The sequence below is a fragment of the Chelonus insularis genome, unplaced genomic scaffold (assembly GCF_013357705.1).
Source record: "Chelonus insularis isolate UGA/USDA-ARS -01 unplaced genomic scaffold, ASM1335770v1 contig_135_pilon, whole genome shotgun sequence".
NCBI lineage: Eukaryota > Metazoa > Arthropoda > Insecta > Hymenoptera > Braconidae > Chelonus > Chelonus insularis.
This window is the reverse complement of record NW_023276376.1, coordinates 2,348,907-2,369,122: the sequence shown is the minus strand read 5'-3', so window position 1 is coordinate 2,369,122 and position 20,216 is coordinate 2,348,907. Positions and strand designations below refer to the sequence as shown.

The 20,216-nt window shown below is 27.8% G+C and overlaps 1 protein-coding gene across 1 annotated transcript; it reads right to left on the bottom strand.

The window, feature by feature from the left end:
- Window positions 1-11,148: 11,148 nt before the first annotated feature.
- Window positions 11,149-12,931, bottom strand: LOC118074313 (cuticle protein-like). Its single transcript, XM_035095428.1, has 3 exons — window positions 12,838-12,931; window positions 11,499-11,736; window positions 11,149-11,359 (listed from the first exon to the last, which is right to left on the bottom strand). The coding sequence occupies exons 1-3, from the start codon at window positions 12,847-12,849 to the stop codon at window positions 11,163-11,165; spliced, it is 447 nt and encodes a 148-aa protein (XP_034951319.1). The 5' UTR covers window positions 12,850-12,931; the 3' UTR covers window positions 11,149-11,162.
- Window positions 12,932-20,216: the final 7,285 nt, after the last annotated feature.

Here is a 20,216-nt window from a genome sequence, read left to right as displayed (position 1 = left end):
CTTCCAAAATTTGACCGATAGAAATGATTGAAATTCAATTAAATTCCAACATAAAACAATTTCAACATTTATTACATTTTTTGAAGTAATCTCACTTTAACAACAGGAATTTTTGTTCCAAATATTGTTTAAAGCCCATTTTCCTCGTAATGTTTTCTTTCTACTTTACATTTGCTCCTGTTAAATATTATTTCCGTTGTTCAATTTTATTTTCATATTCAAAATTTTAAAAATTACTCACTATTACAAAAATGTGTTTGAAAAATTCTCTCTTCTGTCTGATAAACCACAAATAATCCAAAGAAATAGTAAAGCATTTAAAAAATACATGAAAAAATCAATAACATGTCACATATATTTTTTCATTTGACTAGTAGTGGATTTACGGTAAGCGTGATTTAATGTGACAATAGATAGCGGACGTAACGATGAAAATCACCTGGGATCCACATGATACACGTGTGTAAGTGGTTTCCAGCCGACTGGGAAAGAATGTGACGCGAGGGTGACAAGAAAATTGCTTTTAAACTGCAATCGCCTCACTCTCACCTACCTGTTGGAACTAACTGCATTTTCAGTCTTTTTCTCTTCCGATCCTACACCTTCAACCCTTCTCACTATTCTCATGAGACGGTAATTTTTCCCAGCGAAACTACATCTTTGGCGAAACTCTTTGGCATCTTATCACTAACTCTTAATCTCCCTATTTTTCACTTGCATATAATAATTTATAAGGTATCATCTTTCTTTACAGAATCGCATCGTCATTCTATTCCTCTATTTACCTGATATTATCTTGATAAATAATTGAAAAAACTTTTCTCTGTAAATCTTTGTTGTGTATTCAAAAGATGCTTCTAATATAAGCACAAGAGAAAATGGGGTGAAGTAAAGAGGCACTTTAGGGCAGAGGTTCTTAGTTATTGTTGAAAAAAGCTGAAAATGCTTTTTTTCTTTATTTCTATTCTGTTGAATAAAAAATATTGTTGACGAGAGTAAAGTTATTTCATTTGTTTTTTTTTTTTTACTGTACAGAATAAAAATAGCTTGCTAATACATGACAGATCAGCAATCGAGTCTTAGATCAGTTTTAACTTTTATTATGTCGGTAAGAAAATTTATAACTGCAAGAGATTTGTTTATATAGTTATAAACTTATATTTTAAAGTAAAAAATATCGAGATCAGCCTGGATTAATCAATTAAAGTGTTCGTGATTTACACATTGATGTTTTATATATAATTAGAGATTTTTTAACAAGTTTCTGCTTGGGTTGTTCACGGCTGTGACTTGAACGGAATTTTGATTTGTTGTAACAAGATTGTATTACTTTTTGTATGCACTTATACTGCAAAATTTTGTTTTAAGTTTTATTTACTAGTTAAAAGTTAAAAAGTTAAGAAGTTAAAAAACAATACTCAAGACAATCACTTATATACTGAATCAATGCGTTTTCTGCAATGCATTGCAGATTAATGGAATACTTATTGAAAATTTCATGATCATTTTCAGCATCTTTGCAACATGATATTCAAAATGTCGACCAATCAATCAAGGAGTGCATAACTTTTTAAACATAAATAATTATTTATTCCGCAACTCCCATCGTAAAAATAAATTCGAAAGACTTCTAGCCAAGTTCTCTCAGACTCATGCACATATGGTAAAAAACTGGAAAAAATTATTGAACATTCAAACAGAAGAATCAAGTAACTGAACATTTACCGTTTTGTTTTTATGCCGGATTTTTTGAAAGAAATAATAATAAATCTATTTAAATGAAAAATAGTTTACAATAATTTTTGGCAGTGAGGATCTTACGAGCATCAAAATCTCATATCTTTTACCACTTCTTAAAATGTTTAAAACCTTCAGTTGCCAAGTTTTAAGGTATAACACACAGTATAGATACTCCAACTTAGGCTGAGCAACTCGAGACATACTTGGTGAGCTTCCAAACTTCCAAGTTTTGCAGTTCGTTCATGTACCCATAGCTCACTGAGCCAGTTTTATGTATCCTCCTCCGTACCTCGACACTTTTTGTTTATATTCCTTCTTCGTCTCGCGTCGTTAACGACTTTTTTTGTTTTACTGAGTCAATAAACTTTGGTACACAGCAGGATAAAACGAAAAATAGTGTACAAGTCTGTCTAAAAACGAAAATAGAATTATCCGTTAATTGAATTAATTTTTTATGTCAAAGCAACGTTAATGACGAAGTAAAAAAATAGAAACATCATTTCATCAATAAATAGTTCTAATTAAACATGTAGTTATGAAACGTACATTAACTAGAATCCTATCAGATGGTAATTAAATATTTGTAATTAAATTACAGATGAATTAGTACACACAACAGTTTAATCTGATTAAGTACATGCACGCAGTCTGGCATTAATCCAAGTCAACTATACGTCTTCGATATATAAATTCGAACGTGTTGGATTCACATCTCTATCAGACAATTTGAATATTATTTGAATCTTACCAGATCTCGTGATGACTCCATGTCACATAGATCCATATTCTGATAAGTGGAAGTCAAAGTGTGATGCCGAAGACGTTTTACCACTTGAGAAACTTCTGTCCTCACTTTGGAATACAAATGTGAAACCTACGTTTGCTAGCAGCTTCCTAAGGCAAATATATACGCATATCTACGATTTACAGGTATTTTCCGTAGCTACAATTCAGTGGTGAATTTTTGTCAACCTCTTGAAAAGTGAAATAAATTTTGTGCATCAATACTTTTATGAAAAAATCGTGAATGTTAAAGGAAAACTTATTTTTGAAATCCATTTGGGGAAAATTGTCGACAAAAGTACATTTTTAGAAATCCGATAGCAGAGTTTACAAAAATAAATATATTGTAAAAATATGATAAAAAAGTTTTTTGTCTTATTGTTTGTGATGCAAATGGATTTTTTTGGTAAAAATGTTAACAATTTAGCTAATTAATTCTCTATTCGATTAAAATTAAAATTAGCTTTATACTACAATTTCATTACATATTTTTGATGGTTAATTAAAAATAAAACTTAAAATAATTCAGTTTATTTTATCATGACAAAAGAATGTTTTAATAGATTTTTTAATTAAAAAAACTAATAATTGTGTTCAGCTATAATAAAAGTAATTTGTTGAATATTTTTAGTCAAAGAATTTTCCAGTAAAATAAATGCTTTGTATTTTATAAATCAGTTTCGTATTTTCATTATAAGAGCTTTTTTATCCAAGCATAACTAAAGTTTGTTTCCACTAAAGTATCATTTTTTATTATTATGGGTTACGTTGAAATAATTTTCCATGAAATTCTGTGAGATATACAGAGCTAGTGATGGAAGTTTCCAATAAAATCATACAAGTCTCAGAGGACTACATGTACATAAAAAAGCAACCAGGCGACAGTTTGTGAATTTTTATGGTCATGAACTTGGATTCGATCGTTTACTGTTGACCAAGTACCTAATACTCGAGCCAAATATTCATTCCATCAATCAGCCCTACATCGAAACAGGCTGACCCGTTACAATGTGCCTCAGGGAGTCGCAAGCGTTCATCAGTAACACGTAGCTCATTCTCCAAGCGCGTCGGGCATGTTCCGTGATGCACAAATACCCACACAGAGCATATTGTCCTCCCAACAACTGAAATATTTTTAATCATAAATAATATTTGTTCGAAACTTTCAAATAAATACAGAGCCATCAGGATATTAAATGAAAATAGCTTCAATGTAGATCGTTTTCATTATCATATATGATACAATGTCCAATGAAATGTTAAATTACATCATGTTAAAAAGTTATTAAGTTGAAATATTAGAGTAAAATTTGTTTGAGATATTTATTTAATAAAATTTACCAACTATCTAGAAAAAAATCAACTAAAGAAGAATATAATTAATGATCGTGGTTATTATTAATCAGAATTTATTATTTGATGAGAAAACAAATTGTTGTATTACATTTTCTATGATTCTTCTTTATTAAAGCAATTTCATCATGATTAAAAAATAATTTAAATGTAATAATTTATTATAGTAATTACTTTTTTTATTTGTAAACAACATATTATAATGAATACTCTTTATAATTAATTCATAATATTCATTTGGTGAAAATTCATAATATTACGCTTTAAATCCTATGTTTGTTATAAAGAGTACACAGGAATGCATTCAATGTTCAATATATTATAATAAACACACTTTTATTGTAATATAATAATACACTCAAAAATTACCAATGGATTCTAACAATATTGGGTTAAGTCACAAGCGATTAAGTTTGTAAACAATAACTTTATCTTCACCTCATTTAATATATGAGAGTACAGTTGATTTGAAAAAGGATTATAAGAATTAAAAACATACCCCATACTTCAATTTTTTAAGAGAGAATGATCAATTTTTCGAAAATCCATCATCTTAACTTTTTATTTATGATATAAACACTCTGCATATTACCTAGTGGACAATCTAGTCGTCGTTCTCTTTACTTCCTCGTTAATCATCTACCCTGAGGGGGTTTGCAAGTGGCGCAAAGAGCTATGCATGCGAGTTGCTGCACAACCAGATAATGTCAACACCACAAATGTGCCCTGTTTGCACGTTTACGCATCAACAAGCTAGAGAATAGGAGATGATTCTGCATTATACCTATAAGGATGAATATCTGAAACAGCAAACGTGACTCGTATTAGTTGTGTCACTTAATAAATGCCGCGATAATTCATCTTCCTATTGAATTCTCGTCAGCGCAGGTAGATTACTGTATTCATAAAAAAAAATCATGCTGAGTAGTTGATATTAGTTTGTATGAATAAAAGATACCGAGGGAAAATTTATCAATAGATGATTTTGAAGTCTGCGAGAAACATAGTAAAAAAAATTGATAATAGAAAAAATTTAATTTTACAGTTTTGGATTTTTTATCGAATAATAATTTTCTGTGAAGTCAATTGTTAACAAAAATAATTTAATTTTTAATCATTAAATCGAATCATACATAAAAACGATTAAATTTATTTAATCATCTATGATGAAGATATGGAAAATAGTTCAAAGCAAAATTAATTAAATCAGTAAACATTTTAAACATTTTCAATGAAGAATAAATTAAATATTAACCAAAAATGTACAATCAGAATTGAAATTTTCAACACTCTCATATAAATATATTTTGATTGATATTTGAATGATAAATACATTTATTAGAAATTATGTTATATATTTTATTTAATGCAATTGAAAAAAACTTGCAAATATAAATCAATAACGTTCATACATATTAACAACTATACGATAAAAATAATTTAATGACCACTCCGGGCTACTTTAAAGAACAGACAAAAATTGGATTACAACATTCAATTTTTGTAATAAAAAAAAAATATTATTTTTAAAATAAATACAGAAAAGTCACTAAAAATTAAAAACCATATTTTTACATTTTTCAAAGTAATTGTAACATCCACTAAAAATGCTAAAAAATTAAATATTCAAAATAGACATGAAATAAATTGTCAAACATTTTAAATGGCATATTTCTTTTTTCCATAGACAGTACATTTATAAATTTTCTCTATATTTTACAAAAAAATCCTATTCGTTATAAAACAATTGGCCATTCTTTTATTTCCAACGTCTAGCTTAAATAGTAATCACAGTATATGTTACATCGATTTGCTCCTGTAAAATCTAGCGGAAATGGAATAATTTATCAAGTACATGATTGGTTGTTTTTATTTTTAAAGATTTCGGTGGAAATGTGTAATAGAATGATATGGAGCAGAAAATATAAAAATCTCCTCGGAGAAAATTCAGTTAAAAACTCGCTTGAGAAAACGTGAAGGAGCTGGTGCGCAACGAATGTCAGTAAAGCTCGTCTGAATTTTACTAGAAGAGAGTCACGAAGGTGCTGGAAGCCGAGAAAAGGAGAAGGAAAGAACGAAAGAGAACGTTATCTTCCATCGTAGAATCGGAATTCGGACTAGGGCTTGGCGAGTGGCCAAAATGGTAATGCAAACCTCCTCGCGGGCATGCCGGTAGCAACCGAATCACATTTACTCGTATTCACTTTTCGCTTTTCCACCCTGGACTATCGCTCTTTCTTCTGCGTTGGCATCTGGGAGTTATAGAGTGAACGAGCACGGGGTTCAGAGAGAGAGAGTAAAACAAAGTTTCAACTTGACTATTAAAGCAAAAGAGAGAGAGAGACATGAATAACAACTCTTGCGCAGCGTTCGTTGCAAAAACTGTTCGCGAACTCCATTAATCTGGGCTCCAGTGTAAAAAGCATCGCTTTCGCGCTGTTAATCGACGGGGGCGCGGATCAGACGGATGTGCGAGAAATTATCATCCTTTCCATTATGCATCGGACGAAAAAAAATGTGAAAATAAAAGAGTTACACAACTGTTAGAGGAAGTGCTGTAAAATTTTTTTTGTATTTGATAAGTTAATATGATTTATAATCTACATTTGAGTTAAATTGCGGAAATGCTCCTGATGATTGAGTAATTGAAAACTTTCTTCTATTCATGTATTCTTCAATTTTACAGTAATTTTTTTAAACAACTAGTGAACAATATTCATTTATACTTCTAAAAGATTTCTACAAAATATATTGTTGACTAAAATAAAAATCAAATGCAGGAAATTTCCGTAAGAAAAAATGGATGAAAACAGTACTGAATAAATAGTAAAACAGAAAGTAATAATTGTAAAAAATTTATTGGATCAAACGATGTAATAAAAAATTTTGGAAAGCCTGAAATCGAGTAGATTTCAAGTGAATACGCAATAAAAAGCCAAGCGAATTGGTATCTATGACTCGTGATATTCATGCTACAGGACGGCGACGGTGGCTCGGCAAAATTTCATCAAGAATGATGAGTCGACTGTATACCAGGAGAGGTTGGCGAGAAACGTCGTCTCATGCAATACATCTTTTTCCGAGTGTTGGCAGATGTATCTTGGAAAAACTCCAAGACTCTAATGCTATCCGGCAAATGAGAAGCGTTCGAGTGCTGGAGGGCGCGGATATCGAGAAATTATCGTTACGTGAAAATTTAGTATCTCATTCGAGCGTCCGATCTTTATGTACCACGAGATCGACATTTAGGTCGAGTTCCAAGAAGTCAATAGGATTTATATTGCTCTTTCGCTTTCTCCCTCTTATTTAAATGAAAAATATAATATCAGTTACTAATACTTTTATTAATTTTTCATCTCCAAGTATCGATAATTCTCTTCCTTGCATTATTTCTCAAGAGAAATGAATTATTTATAAATGGGACTCGAACGTTCTTTTATTGTATTTTACTTCTTTGGTTTGATCTATTTATGGACAAAATGTCCTTCTTTTAAAATTTTAGCTAAAATAAATGGATATTTAATAAATAATTGAATTGAGCAAAAAAAGAATTCATTTGAGTGCATATCAAAGTACTGGAGCATTTTGTATTTGGGAATTTTAACGTTTTGTTAGAGATATTTCATTTATTGCAATGAATTTTTTCAGGAAATGATTAAATATTTGTTCAAATAGGAATGTTTAATAAATGTTAACACATATGTAAATCATGAATATATATTTTATTGATACAGCTGAATGAAAAGAGTACTAGTAAACGAATGAACACTGTGTGATTGACTGATGAAATAGTCTTCAATCCAATTCAGGTCAAAGTACCATAAAACTTCATTATTGTCAATTTAGAATTATTGATAAGATGTTGTAAAGCTTGTTATTTCTCTTTGTTAAATTTGTTCATCAAAATTTTTTACTATTTTTTAATACTTTGTAAAAAATAAAAACTAATAGAAATGGAGTTATCTATTTTCGAATGATCTTTTTCAGCTCAAAATAAATGGGATTAACGACAAAATTGAAACAAAATTAAAGATCTTTTGTACTTTCCCGAGAATAATGGTAATTTTTATTCTTTATACAAGAAATATTAACATAAAAAAGTATTCTACACTACTTGAGGAAATGAACCTATAACCTCATCTTATCTATTCATTACTATATACTTTTCAATAAATTTCCCTTCTGCTTTTATAGTAATTTTCACTATATAATTTTTTTCTCGTGAAAGAACTTTTTTCAATTAGAATTAATAAATTTAATGACCAGTTCCTAGCTTAAAAGTCGTAGTAAATTGGCTTGAATGTTCCTTGTAGAAAAACTCTATTGAAAACGAAAAAATTTTTTTAAAACTTTGGAATGCATTGAAATACCTGAGTGATTCTACTACAAAATCAGCTTAGATGAGTGAAAAAAGTATATAGTTTACGGGTAGTACGTTATGGTAAAGTATTAAAGTTAACTAGATGAAAATTTAACTTAAGGTAAGAAAAATGAAATGATTAAAATGTTGATTCTATAGCAATATAATATTCTTGTATGCTATAAAATATTTAGCTTCTTAAAAAGACTCCTCAAGGCATCTTATTTTATGTACTGAATACACAATTTTTATTCTTTTATTCCTTAAGTCTTGATACCATAAAGTTATCAGCAGCCAAAAACAAGCACATCTAATGAATCTTCACACGGCTTGTACTAAGTTTACGTTCAGTAAATGTCTGCAACTTTTCTTTCATGGGCTTTGAACTTTTCTTATCTTTCCTTCAGCTTACAAAAAACTTAACATCTTTTCAGAACCTTCGCTGATTGTAACTTGAGCTAAAATTACTCTAACGGATTTGAGTTTTTTTGAAATTGCAATCTTTCTTATTACTATATACTATGGTGATAATGATAATAATAATAATAATGATTAAGAATAAAAAGCATAATTTTGTGTAAAAGACTTGAAATAAGATAAACTTATTACTTTATTCCATTTACTAGTTTTAAACTTTTGTCTTGTAGATCTTCTGAAAACTCAGTCAGCAAATGAATGCTTGCATGACATGCAAAAGTTAATACGCGGGTAAACATACAAAACTTTTCCATAAGCTTTGATACTCCTATCCTACGCTGACTTTTCATGAAGTTTTTCGAGCTTTTTGGCTTATGTGATGCTACCCTATCTCAACCCTATTGTTTTCACCCTGATGCAAATTTAGACAGAGAATTTATATCCAGTATAAACTACTTCATAACGCTCACTTTGAGTTTAAAAGAATGAAACATGTCAGCATTAAGTCATCAGATTTTTATATTTTTGAATTATATTTATTCTCTTTCAATGTCATGTCTTTCTACTTCATTCCTTTGACATCTCTACATTCATATAAGTTCATAGAATCTTTTAATTCCTTCAGAAACTCTGTTATCTTCATTCATTGTTGCAGCAAATAAAAATAATTTTTCCTAATTATATATTTTGATGAAATTTTTATCAATCTTCCAGTTGCATAATCAATTAATCCTCTTTTTTAACCAAGTAATTGACCGAGTGAAAATTGATTTTCGAAATCCATTATAAGTTTCATTTACAGAGGATTAATCTTCAATCTTCACAAACGTGATTTTTTCAGCTTAAGAATAAGTAAAAATTATTGAAATAAATCAGTCTTTAAAATTGAATTTAATTTGTAATTTTTCAAAGCTAATTAATCAAGAAATTCAATTTAATCTTAATAATACTAGTTATTAATATGAAAATAACATAATCTTGTTCATAAATTTAATCACTTAAACTGATTATGGAATACTAAAATATCTTCACATTATTGAGAATTAAATGTTATAAAATCAATAAACAGTTCTAAATAAATGGCTACGTCATCATATCTAAATACAATTAAATATATTTACCATAATTATAATGACCTCCAATTTTCATTCATGATATTCTATATTTGTTATATATTTAATTATAGAATTTGCATAAAATATGTCAAAGGACATTTATAGATCACAGATTATTCCAAATGATTAAAATTTCGTTATCGAAACGTCAATGGAATCATTCTCGAGGGTCATTCTTCATTAATTAGTCATAATCCCTCGAGAATACTCACACTAAATTAAGTGTCTCAATATCAATATTTGAATTGGATCAATCATAAATTGCAGTTAAAGTTATCTCTTTGAAAGTAATCTATATAATGGTAACAATTGGTAAATTGTTCGAGATATCTTTCGGTGTCTGTATTGAATTACACTCGAATGGAAACTTAAGTTCAATATTTGTGATCGACGACAATAATCGTTGAGATTACTAGACTCAATATGTCAAACGAGTAGTAAACCGTTTCTCTTCATTGACTACCAGACTATATTTTATCCATATGTAAAGCTTCTTGAATGCCGTGGCCCACTTACGAATTCACTCTTCTGTATTTTTCTGTATCGTATTTTATTCTGCCTTCATCTTTCCATTTATTTGACTTATTTACCTTATTCTTTACAAGTACATACACTGTTTTGAAACGTTCAATATTTTACAATGCAATGTAGTTCGTTATTCCATTGTTCAAATTTTTCTACTGAATATTTCTACGGTATCTGACCAATTTATTTATTTACAAAGAAAAAAGAACTAGAAAGCGATACAGAATGAATAAAAAATATACCAGTAACTAAATCAACAAGACTAATATTCATTTGATGATTTTTTTCACTTCATACATTTTTTTTTGTACTGAAAAACGAATCATTTTGATAATTGGTAGAATTATTTTTTAATTAGTCTAATACAGTTAAATCAACTTCGATTTTATTATTACTGTTAATCGGCGATTAATAAAATAGAATAAAATGAAGCATAGAGAAGGCATCGATGCTTGAAAAATTAAATAAAAGTATCCTGATAATTATCAGTTAACTCGGAAACATTTTAATAAGCTCACTGATTTTTCATACTAAAAGTATGCGTATCTCACGTTAAACATATATGCCTAGTAAATTAAATTTTAAAATAAACTTTAGTTTCATAGTGGAACAAGTTATAAACAATTCAAGATTTTCTTACTAAATTTTCTTACAAATAGAGTTTAGGTAGATTAACAAAGACAAAGCTTATTATAATGAAAATGATGTGGACAATTAAAGAAAAAGCTTTTCTTCTAGAGGTAAATATAAAACCATCGTTTGGTCAGGAAAAATAAATATTTGTTAATTGTTGCATATTATATTTATTGTCGAGATTATAAAGAAAGTTACAATTTCAGTATCAAAGTCGAGCAAACAATTAAAATAATTTAATAATATCCGTGGTGTTCACCATAATGATGATCATGACCATGATGATGACCTCCATAGTGGTAACCAGAGTGATCATTACCCCCAGAATTATGAACATCTGCGAAAAATCCTCCATGAGGGTTGGAGTAGTACTTGACAGTTCTAACATTGCCACCAGGTTCTTTAATCGTATACTCTCCGGCTACATGGTGGCCTTGAAAAAAAATAATATCACTAAAGTACTGAGAGTTAAAATTACCACTTCTGTAATCTTCTTTTATAGAGGTATAGATATAAAATAAAGTTAAGTATTTTGTGAAGCTTGCAACAATATCATTGAAGGTTTTAGTTACCATCACGGTGCTCTTTTTGGCTGTGATAATCGCCCGTGTGATGATCTTCGATGCCATACGCAAACTCGTATTTGGGATGAGCAATATAATCGCCGTGATGGTATCCATGTTTGTCGTGTACAACTACTTCATGTCCTGGACCCTCTACTGGGCCATGGAAGTGGGCAAAACTGTGCGCGTGACCTGCTGATCCTTGTTTTACTCCCACAAGAGCCACTACCGTTAAAACTACGACGAACTGCCGACGACGAGTACAAAGTGGAGTGTAGAGGCCAAAAAAAGATACAAGTACAAAAAACGAGCGATTAAAACTCACGAAGCCGTTGTTATATCCTCTCTCTGAATATTTTCTTTTAATTCTCGCGTTATAATATTTTTTAGCTTCTGAATGGCAAAAGCTCTTTTACAATTACATTGATTCAAGTAATTTTGTTAAAATTTATATTTTATTATTCAGTTTTGGAAAATTTTGTTTAATTGAAAAAAAAGTAAATAAATAAAAATGCATAAAAATTATGCAAATACCACTGCGTATTTAAATTTTTGGAAATGATTATTGTATGTTGGAATGTGGCTTTTGTTTGAGCTTAACATTTAACTTTTAGCAATAAAAATAATTTTTAATTAAATATGAAAAAGCTTAAAAATATTCCTTTTTATAAGTCAAATTGTGTTTTTATAGTTGACTAACAATTTCGTATTTTCCAAAGTACTTTTATATATATATATATATATATATATATATATATATATATATATATATATATATATATATTGAAAAGATAAAATTAAAAATTCAATGAATTAGAATGCGTAGCATGGAAAGCTTTTGAAAATTATTTTGTATTCTTTAACATTGTAGTCATTTCTTACACGATTGGAAGTATGTTACAAATGACTAAAATGTTAATCACATATGTGACGTCATTTCTAATACACTTAGGCGTGCAAAAATAACACGTGTTTGACAATCAAGATTTGCAGTGTTGTATTGTAACTTTTAATATGACAAATAGTTTTTACTAAATACTTGAAAGTTTTTAATTATTAAATTGCAAAATTTAATTCATCCAAATGTAATTATTTTCGGAGAATAATTGAAATTGTGCACAATTTCACAAATTTGTAAAAAATAAAAACAACAAACTTCAGTCAGTTGATTAAGTGAAATTAAACTTTTCTACAACATATTATTATTATTATTTATTAATAATAATAATAATAATAATAATAATAATAAATAATAAAAAAGTTAAAAAATAATAAGAAACAATTTTCTATTATACTGCATAAATATATTTTTAAATAATATTCTAATAATAATGAATGGTCAACAAACCTTAAAAGCCATTCTTGCTATCAATCTTAATTGTCTTCTCTCGTTGGTGAGAATGATACTTTCGTTGACAAATCTCAAGTATTATATACCTGTGCTGACATCATGTTTTACTTGCAAATTGCATCATTATGTCGTTATTTAATGTCGTAGATATGGTACTAATGAAAGGTCCTATAAAAACTTTCTTTCAATCTAAATCTAATACATAATAATCAAATATTTTAAAATCGTCAAAAAAACAGTGTAATATTGTTCACTCAACCAGTCAATTTTATATTGCAATGAAATTCATTTCTTTTTAATAAATCTTTGAAAGTTTATTGAATTATAGATTCTGCATTATCTTATTTATTGACTTAGAGCAGTTTCAGAGGGAGTGAAAACTTAGTGATTTGCATTATACAACACTCACGAACTAAAACTATGTCTGAGCCAGCACATCAAGATATCAAGTGACGGATTCAGGGTACATTAGCTTGTACACTTGAATTGTTTTATCGTAAAGTTTATGTTTCCTAATAAAATACGAAAACTCTTTGTTTCTCTGGGAATTAAATTAATCATCTATTCTCATGTAACCCACAAATCATCACTTAAGTCCCAGAAGATGTTATTTATTATTAAGTACATAATGTTTTATTTACATTCAAAATTTGTTGGTAAATAGAAGCTTATTCTAAGTCCTAAGCTTCTCTAAGGCTATATATGATCATGATTTGGCAATAATTTGAGGTTTATTGAACTAAAGAGTTGTGTACTTACAATACAGTTGCTCATTTTGCCAAAGACTTTATTGATCCTTGTACCATTTGTTACTTGCTACATTCCTGTGGCAACCTCAGCTGAATATATTATCTTGTTACTTACTATACTTTAATTCTTTATAAAAGATTACACTATGCTAACAATAATTGGTAATTTATTTAAAGCTAAGTGTACGTGAACTTTTTTTTATCATATTCGTAGTCAAATAATAAGGAGCTGAATGTAAATAGCTGAATCACATGTATTAAATTTTCAAACTATTATTAAGAGATAAAAAAAAATTGAACTTGAACGTTAATAAATATTCCCTAATAAACGACATTATACTTAATAATTATTATTTTAATTAAAAAATGCATTTCATCTTGTTTACAACTGATAGAAATATTCAACTAGTCTAAATTTAAATTTTAATAAATTTCTTGGTACGATTAAAAGAAAATATTTTTCGTTAGAAGATAACTTTTAATTACTCAATATCGTTAACGTAACTGTTTGATGTTTTTTCAAGGGGTCATTCAATAATTAAAATTTAATTACATCAAGCTGCTCTCAAATACCATTATGTTTTCATTAAAAAAAAATAGGATTCAGAATATATGAAAATATTGGAAAAGAAAGAAGATCAGAAATTTCAGTAACACAAAGAAATATGTGCTGTTTAGTATCAAAGATGGACATTTATCAATTGAGTAGTTTTTCAAGTGTTAGAATAAACTTTCAACAAGTTAAAATATGCCATTAAAAAGTTAGAAGTACTTTATTTTACTAAAAAAAAAAAAAGTTACATTAATGGGGAAAAAATAATTCAATCAAGTGTGACGATACAAACCACACAGAAAGGAAGCGTGAATGAAAAAAGGTCGATAAAATGTACTTTGCCGCAGTGAGGCGTGAGACATCAGATTTGATCATGCTCTAATTGCTAATTCGTTTACAGTACATATATTTACTTATACTAACATTTAAGTTTTTCTCAATATTTTTATTCAGAGTTTAGTATTTAAGGTATTCATATATTTCTTGAAAAAGATTCAGGAAATATTAGGATATAAAAAAGGTTTTCATGAACACGTCAGCACTCTTGAAGAAGGTTTATACCTATATTTTCCTATAAGGGCCATCTGAATGATCATTTCTTTTCATGGTCTAGCATAAGCAACTACATGAAATTTCTTCTCACTGTCAAGCTTTAAATAGTACTTGATGGTTCTACCCAATTGGATTGCTACCCAACTTGTCAATATGGTAGTCATTTGAACATGCCTTTTTAGTAAAAATTTTGAATTCAAAACGACTATCTATAGAATTTTTTTACTATACAATAAAAGTTTCAATAATAAAAGCTTAATTCACAGCCAGATCGTTACGAAAGCAAGGTGTACAGAGAGCAATCTTGTTTTCTTTGTGAAAACCATAATGATTGAGATCTCAAAGTGAACTTGTCAACCGTTTTAATCAACTTCATTCTTCCTTTGAAAATTGCTTGTTTTAACAAAAGAATACAAACGATATTTTATCTTAAAACTAATTTTTGTTTGCTTCTCACAAAGGTTTTAGTTTTTTCCTGCTATAGTTTGGCTTAGTTTTTATTTTTATTCAGTCTATCTTAGAGGAAGTCAAGAAAAACTTAAAAGCAATGGGTATATTCAATAGAATCGGAATATTGTTGCTGCTATTCGGGCATTCTACTTTTCTTAAAATCAATATTTTATTGAGGATATTTAAATAAATGAAATCAATTGTCGCGAGGAAAAAAAATTTTACTAGTTTTTATTAGATATTACTTTGTAAAAAGTCAATACATTTAATCAAGAAAGGTGACACTGATCAAGTATTCATTGTGATATTTTGGGAATTAATTTTCTGTAACTACTGACTTTCCAACAATAAAGAATAATTAAAATAAAAATAAAAAAGTATAAAAGTTAAATATAACAATGGTTGAAATAATTGTTGAGGTAATAAAAATCTTATTTCACTTAACAATTTAAAGTTAAAAACTCATAAGTTCCACAATGACGAATAAAAATGAACCAAAGTAATATTCATGAGAAATTTTAAGTCACATAAAACTTAAAACATTTGATAAAATTTTTATTATCTCAGCGAAAAAGAATAATTTACATAATCTTAATATTTCACATTTAATCATGATCTAAAAATAAAAGAAAATCATGAAATTGAACTTCAATTGAAGTTTTCAGCATTCTAGAATGGAATAGAAAGTAATGAAATTCAGTTAGTTTTTCTATCATGATAATATGTAGAATTCGTGTCAGTTACATTCATTCTATTAATCCATTAACAGACGATATTGATGGATTTTTTTAAATTCAGCTCTCATTCAATTTTCATCAATGACTAAGAAAAGCTTTAGCCCAATAATGATAACTTTTTTCTGATTTTTATAAGAATTCAACTTAATAATCCTAAAAACAATGAAAAAAAGTACCTCTTTTAAATATAAAAGTTTTTTATTCTTATCTCAACAGAATAAAAGTTCATTGAGGGTTCAATAACAAGTGAAAAAGGAAAATTAATTAAAACTAGTAAATAATCTGATAAGACTAACCAAAATAGAACTGGAGAATATTTTTAATTGAAACACTGATGTAACTAAAATATCAGTTCAATAAATGTAATTAAATTAAAACACAATAAGCTGATGGTTACAGATAAATATCTCTTATTATGAAATCCTTCAGTTTGCAGCTGATGATCCTTTCAATCTAATGGGTATTGGAGTGCATACTTGTGATTTCATACTCTAATCAAAATTTACAAGGAAACTCCTGGAGAAATTATTGATGCACCTGTTCCTTGTTAATATTTGTGATTGATGCCAGACTGAAAGATGAAAACGTGACATTGCCATTGCATTGAGGATTATCGTTAGTCAACGCAATTTTTCACAAACCAATGAGTTGCATCTGCCACAGGCATAGGACGTGAGAATTCACTTCCTCGAGCTTTCTTCCCATATCATCTTGACGTTTCCATTGAAATGAAAAAGAATAAAAAATGCATTTTGTCATAATAATAATAAAAAAAAAAATCTGTCGTTGCGTTTCTGTCAGGTTGAAGGAGAACAGATATACCTCTGGTATCAATAGCGGAAAAAAAAGCCGATTTACTTCTATTCAATATCGACATCAACGATAAAACTGCTTAAAGTCAATAATAAAGAGGTAATGCGCTTATAGTGAAAATTCCGGTTGCTAAAGTGAAAAGTGTTGAGATTATTATTTTTCACAGATATTTTATTCGAGTTAATGACTAAGTTTTCATAATAGCCTTACCTTCGTGAAAACTCAACATATTCGGCTCAATATGTTCAGCACATATTTATAAATAACGAGATATTGTTAGTATAAGATGTCAGATCTTTCTTCATTTTTCTTTTCCTTCCTTTTATTTTATTTTCCAAGTACACTGGAGAAAGATGATACGTGCTCTGAATATTAAAATGAAGAAAATATCGTACCATTTCCTCTACTGAACATCACTAACAGGATTATAACATCATATAGTACCAACATTTGCATCGATTTATTTAATATTCATGAAGTTTGTTGCATTCATAATTGTTTATACATATATTTTTACTACTTACTTATTATCAATTAAAAATAACAAAGGTTGGTTAAAATTAAAATCACTCTTGGAAAATACCTAATTTTCTTTCAAATTTTTTTTTTAAAATAAAAACTTCACTTATTAAATTCAAATTTTCATAAAACTAATTTAATTTTAATTTATTAAACCATTCGATAACTTTTAGAATTAGAAATTACTTCAGCTTTACGAAAATTATAATTTTCCATACTTTCATAGATTTTACAAAACACTAGAACTTATTAATAATTACTTAATAGGATTATATTAAATATATTTTATTAAAAAGTTAATAAGTTTATATTTTAATTATTTACTTGCGTAATGAGCTAATTACTAAAAATTAATGGTCTTACTGAAATAGGTAATGAGGTTGATGAATTAAATTTTTTTTTACAGACGCATCTCATTAATGATGCGTTATATACGATTTCTAATTAAATAACTCCACCATGATGGAAAATAAACGACATTCATTACATGTTTACAAATTTATTTTAATTAATTACTTTGATGATGCTCATACAAAAATGATGTAAAATCATTGATTTGCATAGTTGTATCTATTTATCATAATTAGCAACTATTGAAGTAACTATTGAAATATATACACGGAAAAAAATTATCTGTCGCGGTAAGAGATTTTCGGCACATCACTTAACAAAAAAATTTGTGATGTCACAACTTCAGTTTGTAATTGCAACAATAAAAGCTATTGCAAATATAAATACAATCATCAACCGAATTATTGTTTAATTAGGTTATTATGCAGCTTTACTATCCGACTAGTCTGATTAATTAATTTTTCATTATCTTCAACATCTTATGTATGCTATTCTCATTTAATAACAAATATTATAATGATTTGAATATTGTAAAAACAATAAGATTCATGAAATTAAAGAATCAATGGTTTTGCTAGTATTATTTTATTTTTATCAATAATATTAAATAGTTTTTTCTAAATTTAACAACATTCATAATGATTCCGATCACGAATTTTTTGCAATATGTTAAAAATATTTAGATTGATTTTTATGTCTATTGCACTCATTTCCATTCCAACCGAAAGGCGAGAACTACTAGTTTAAATGACATTTCAAATTTCTCTTATAGAGTAACGTGATTTTTCGTTATTCTAAAGAGAAAATTATAAAAATCAACTGACAGAATATGTGTAGTTTGTACAATCTCTCTTTTCTGTTTGAAAATGAAAAATTTTTTTATGAAAATCACAAAAATGTAAAAGTATTACTTTAAAAACGGATGTCGATATTATACAAAAAGAGTTACGGATGTCAATTTCATCTACATAACTTGAGAAAGAATGTTAAAAATTATCAGGTGTATAAAACATTAAGTATTCAAACGATTATTGTTATAAACTTCCATTTGATATGAAAATCATTTTTCTGGTTTCTATCGATTATTGCTGTAGTTGCAACAGTTTTTTTCTTTGTTGTAATGACAAACTAAAGTTGTAATACCTGTACATATTTTTTTGTTAAGTATACAAAAAAAAAATTTGTAATAGCAACAAACCGAAAATCTGTTGCTGTTACAGATAATTTTTGTCTGTGCAGTATGCTTCAAGTGTTTTTAGACTGATTATCTTATATTTATAAAGATAATTAATATTTCAATCACATAGTACATGAGTATTAAGATAAAAATTTACAGTTAATTTTATATTTTTCACAATAGTCATTGACTTAATTATTTAATCCAGTCATTTTAATTTTATTAAATTTTAGTGAAATTTCAGTCGTCAACACTATTTGAGTAATCTCAACAATTAAATTAACCAATAGAAAAGTACGATTGCGTGGGCCAGTTTTTTAATAGAGAGCCTTCGACATTATTTGTTACATTATAGTAGGAATTTATTTTTTAATAAAAATATATATATATATATGAAGATTTATATTTTATATAAAACACTTGTGAAGTCCACTCCAAACTAAGCTTTGATACATAATCTCATGTATATATTTAATACATGTTAAAAATACATAATTTGCATTAAAAAAAAAAGAAGGAAGACAAGAAGTGATAATATCTGCTCACCAAGTTTACCTAGAGACTCTCGAATTTCTGGTGTTTTAACTTGCTTTTCAAGAGAGACCACTTGAAATCACTGGAGCGTGTCATCTAAAATTTAGATGGTTAAAGCTAGAAACTGTAAGTAGAGTAGTGTGCTATTACTAACGTCAGCATTTCGTAATTCTTCTTCATTTATATTTGGATTAAACTCATTTTTTAATTAACTTAATTACACTCAATCTGAGAAAAGCTTAATTTAAATTAACGCGTAAACTAGTTTTAAAATTTATTATGAATGAATGCTTCTCACATCAGTTGAACATCATAATTTCTTATACTTTTTTAGAGACAAATATATTTAGAAATTTCAACAATATACTTTTTCTATCTTGTATCGATTGTAGAAAAAAACTGAAGCGTGAATTTGCAAAGATCTTGGAGTGTCGAAATTATGGTAAAGTATTTCTGGTACAGACGATTTCATGTGTTAGTTGTTAACAAACTAGAATAGGGCGAAAAAAATTAGCTTTTAAAGGCGATACGATAGAATCATATTTTTAAAGTTGGGAAGATTAAAATATGCACTAAAAAGTTTTGCATAAAGATTTGTAATTGCACCAAGTGTTACAATAACTTTTAAAAAGTCTGTATGAGACAGAAGAATTCATTTTTTTTTCATCTAAATAGTTTTTCAGTCATTTATGCCACAAGTAGAGAAGTGAACTATTATTTTTGTTCTTAAAAATTTTCATAATTCTTTTCAGTATGAAAGTCTGAGTCATTAATTTTCTTTATTGAGCATGAAAAGTATATTTTTCAATTTACTTCAATTTACAAAGTTTAAATAACTTGCTCCGAATACATTATATATTATATAATATATTAGGATTATACTTTTTTAAATATTATTTTCTTCTATGCATATTGAAATAAATCGGATGAAAATATAATTA

Bases quoted from the DNA above. Each gene is read 5' to 3' on its own strand.
- LOC118074313 (XM_035095428.1), bottom strand. The intron at 11,360-11,498 runs GTAACTAAAACC...TTTTTTTTCAAG, and splicing joins CCAAAAAGAGCACCGTGATG to GCCACCATGTAGCCGGAGAG.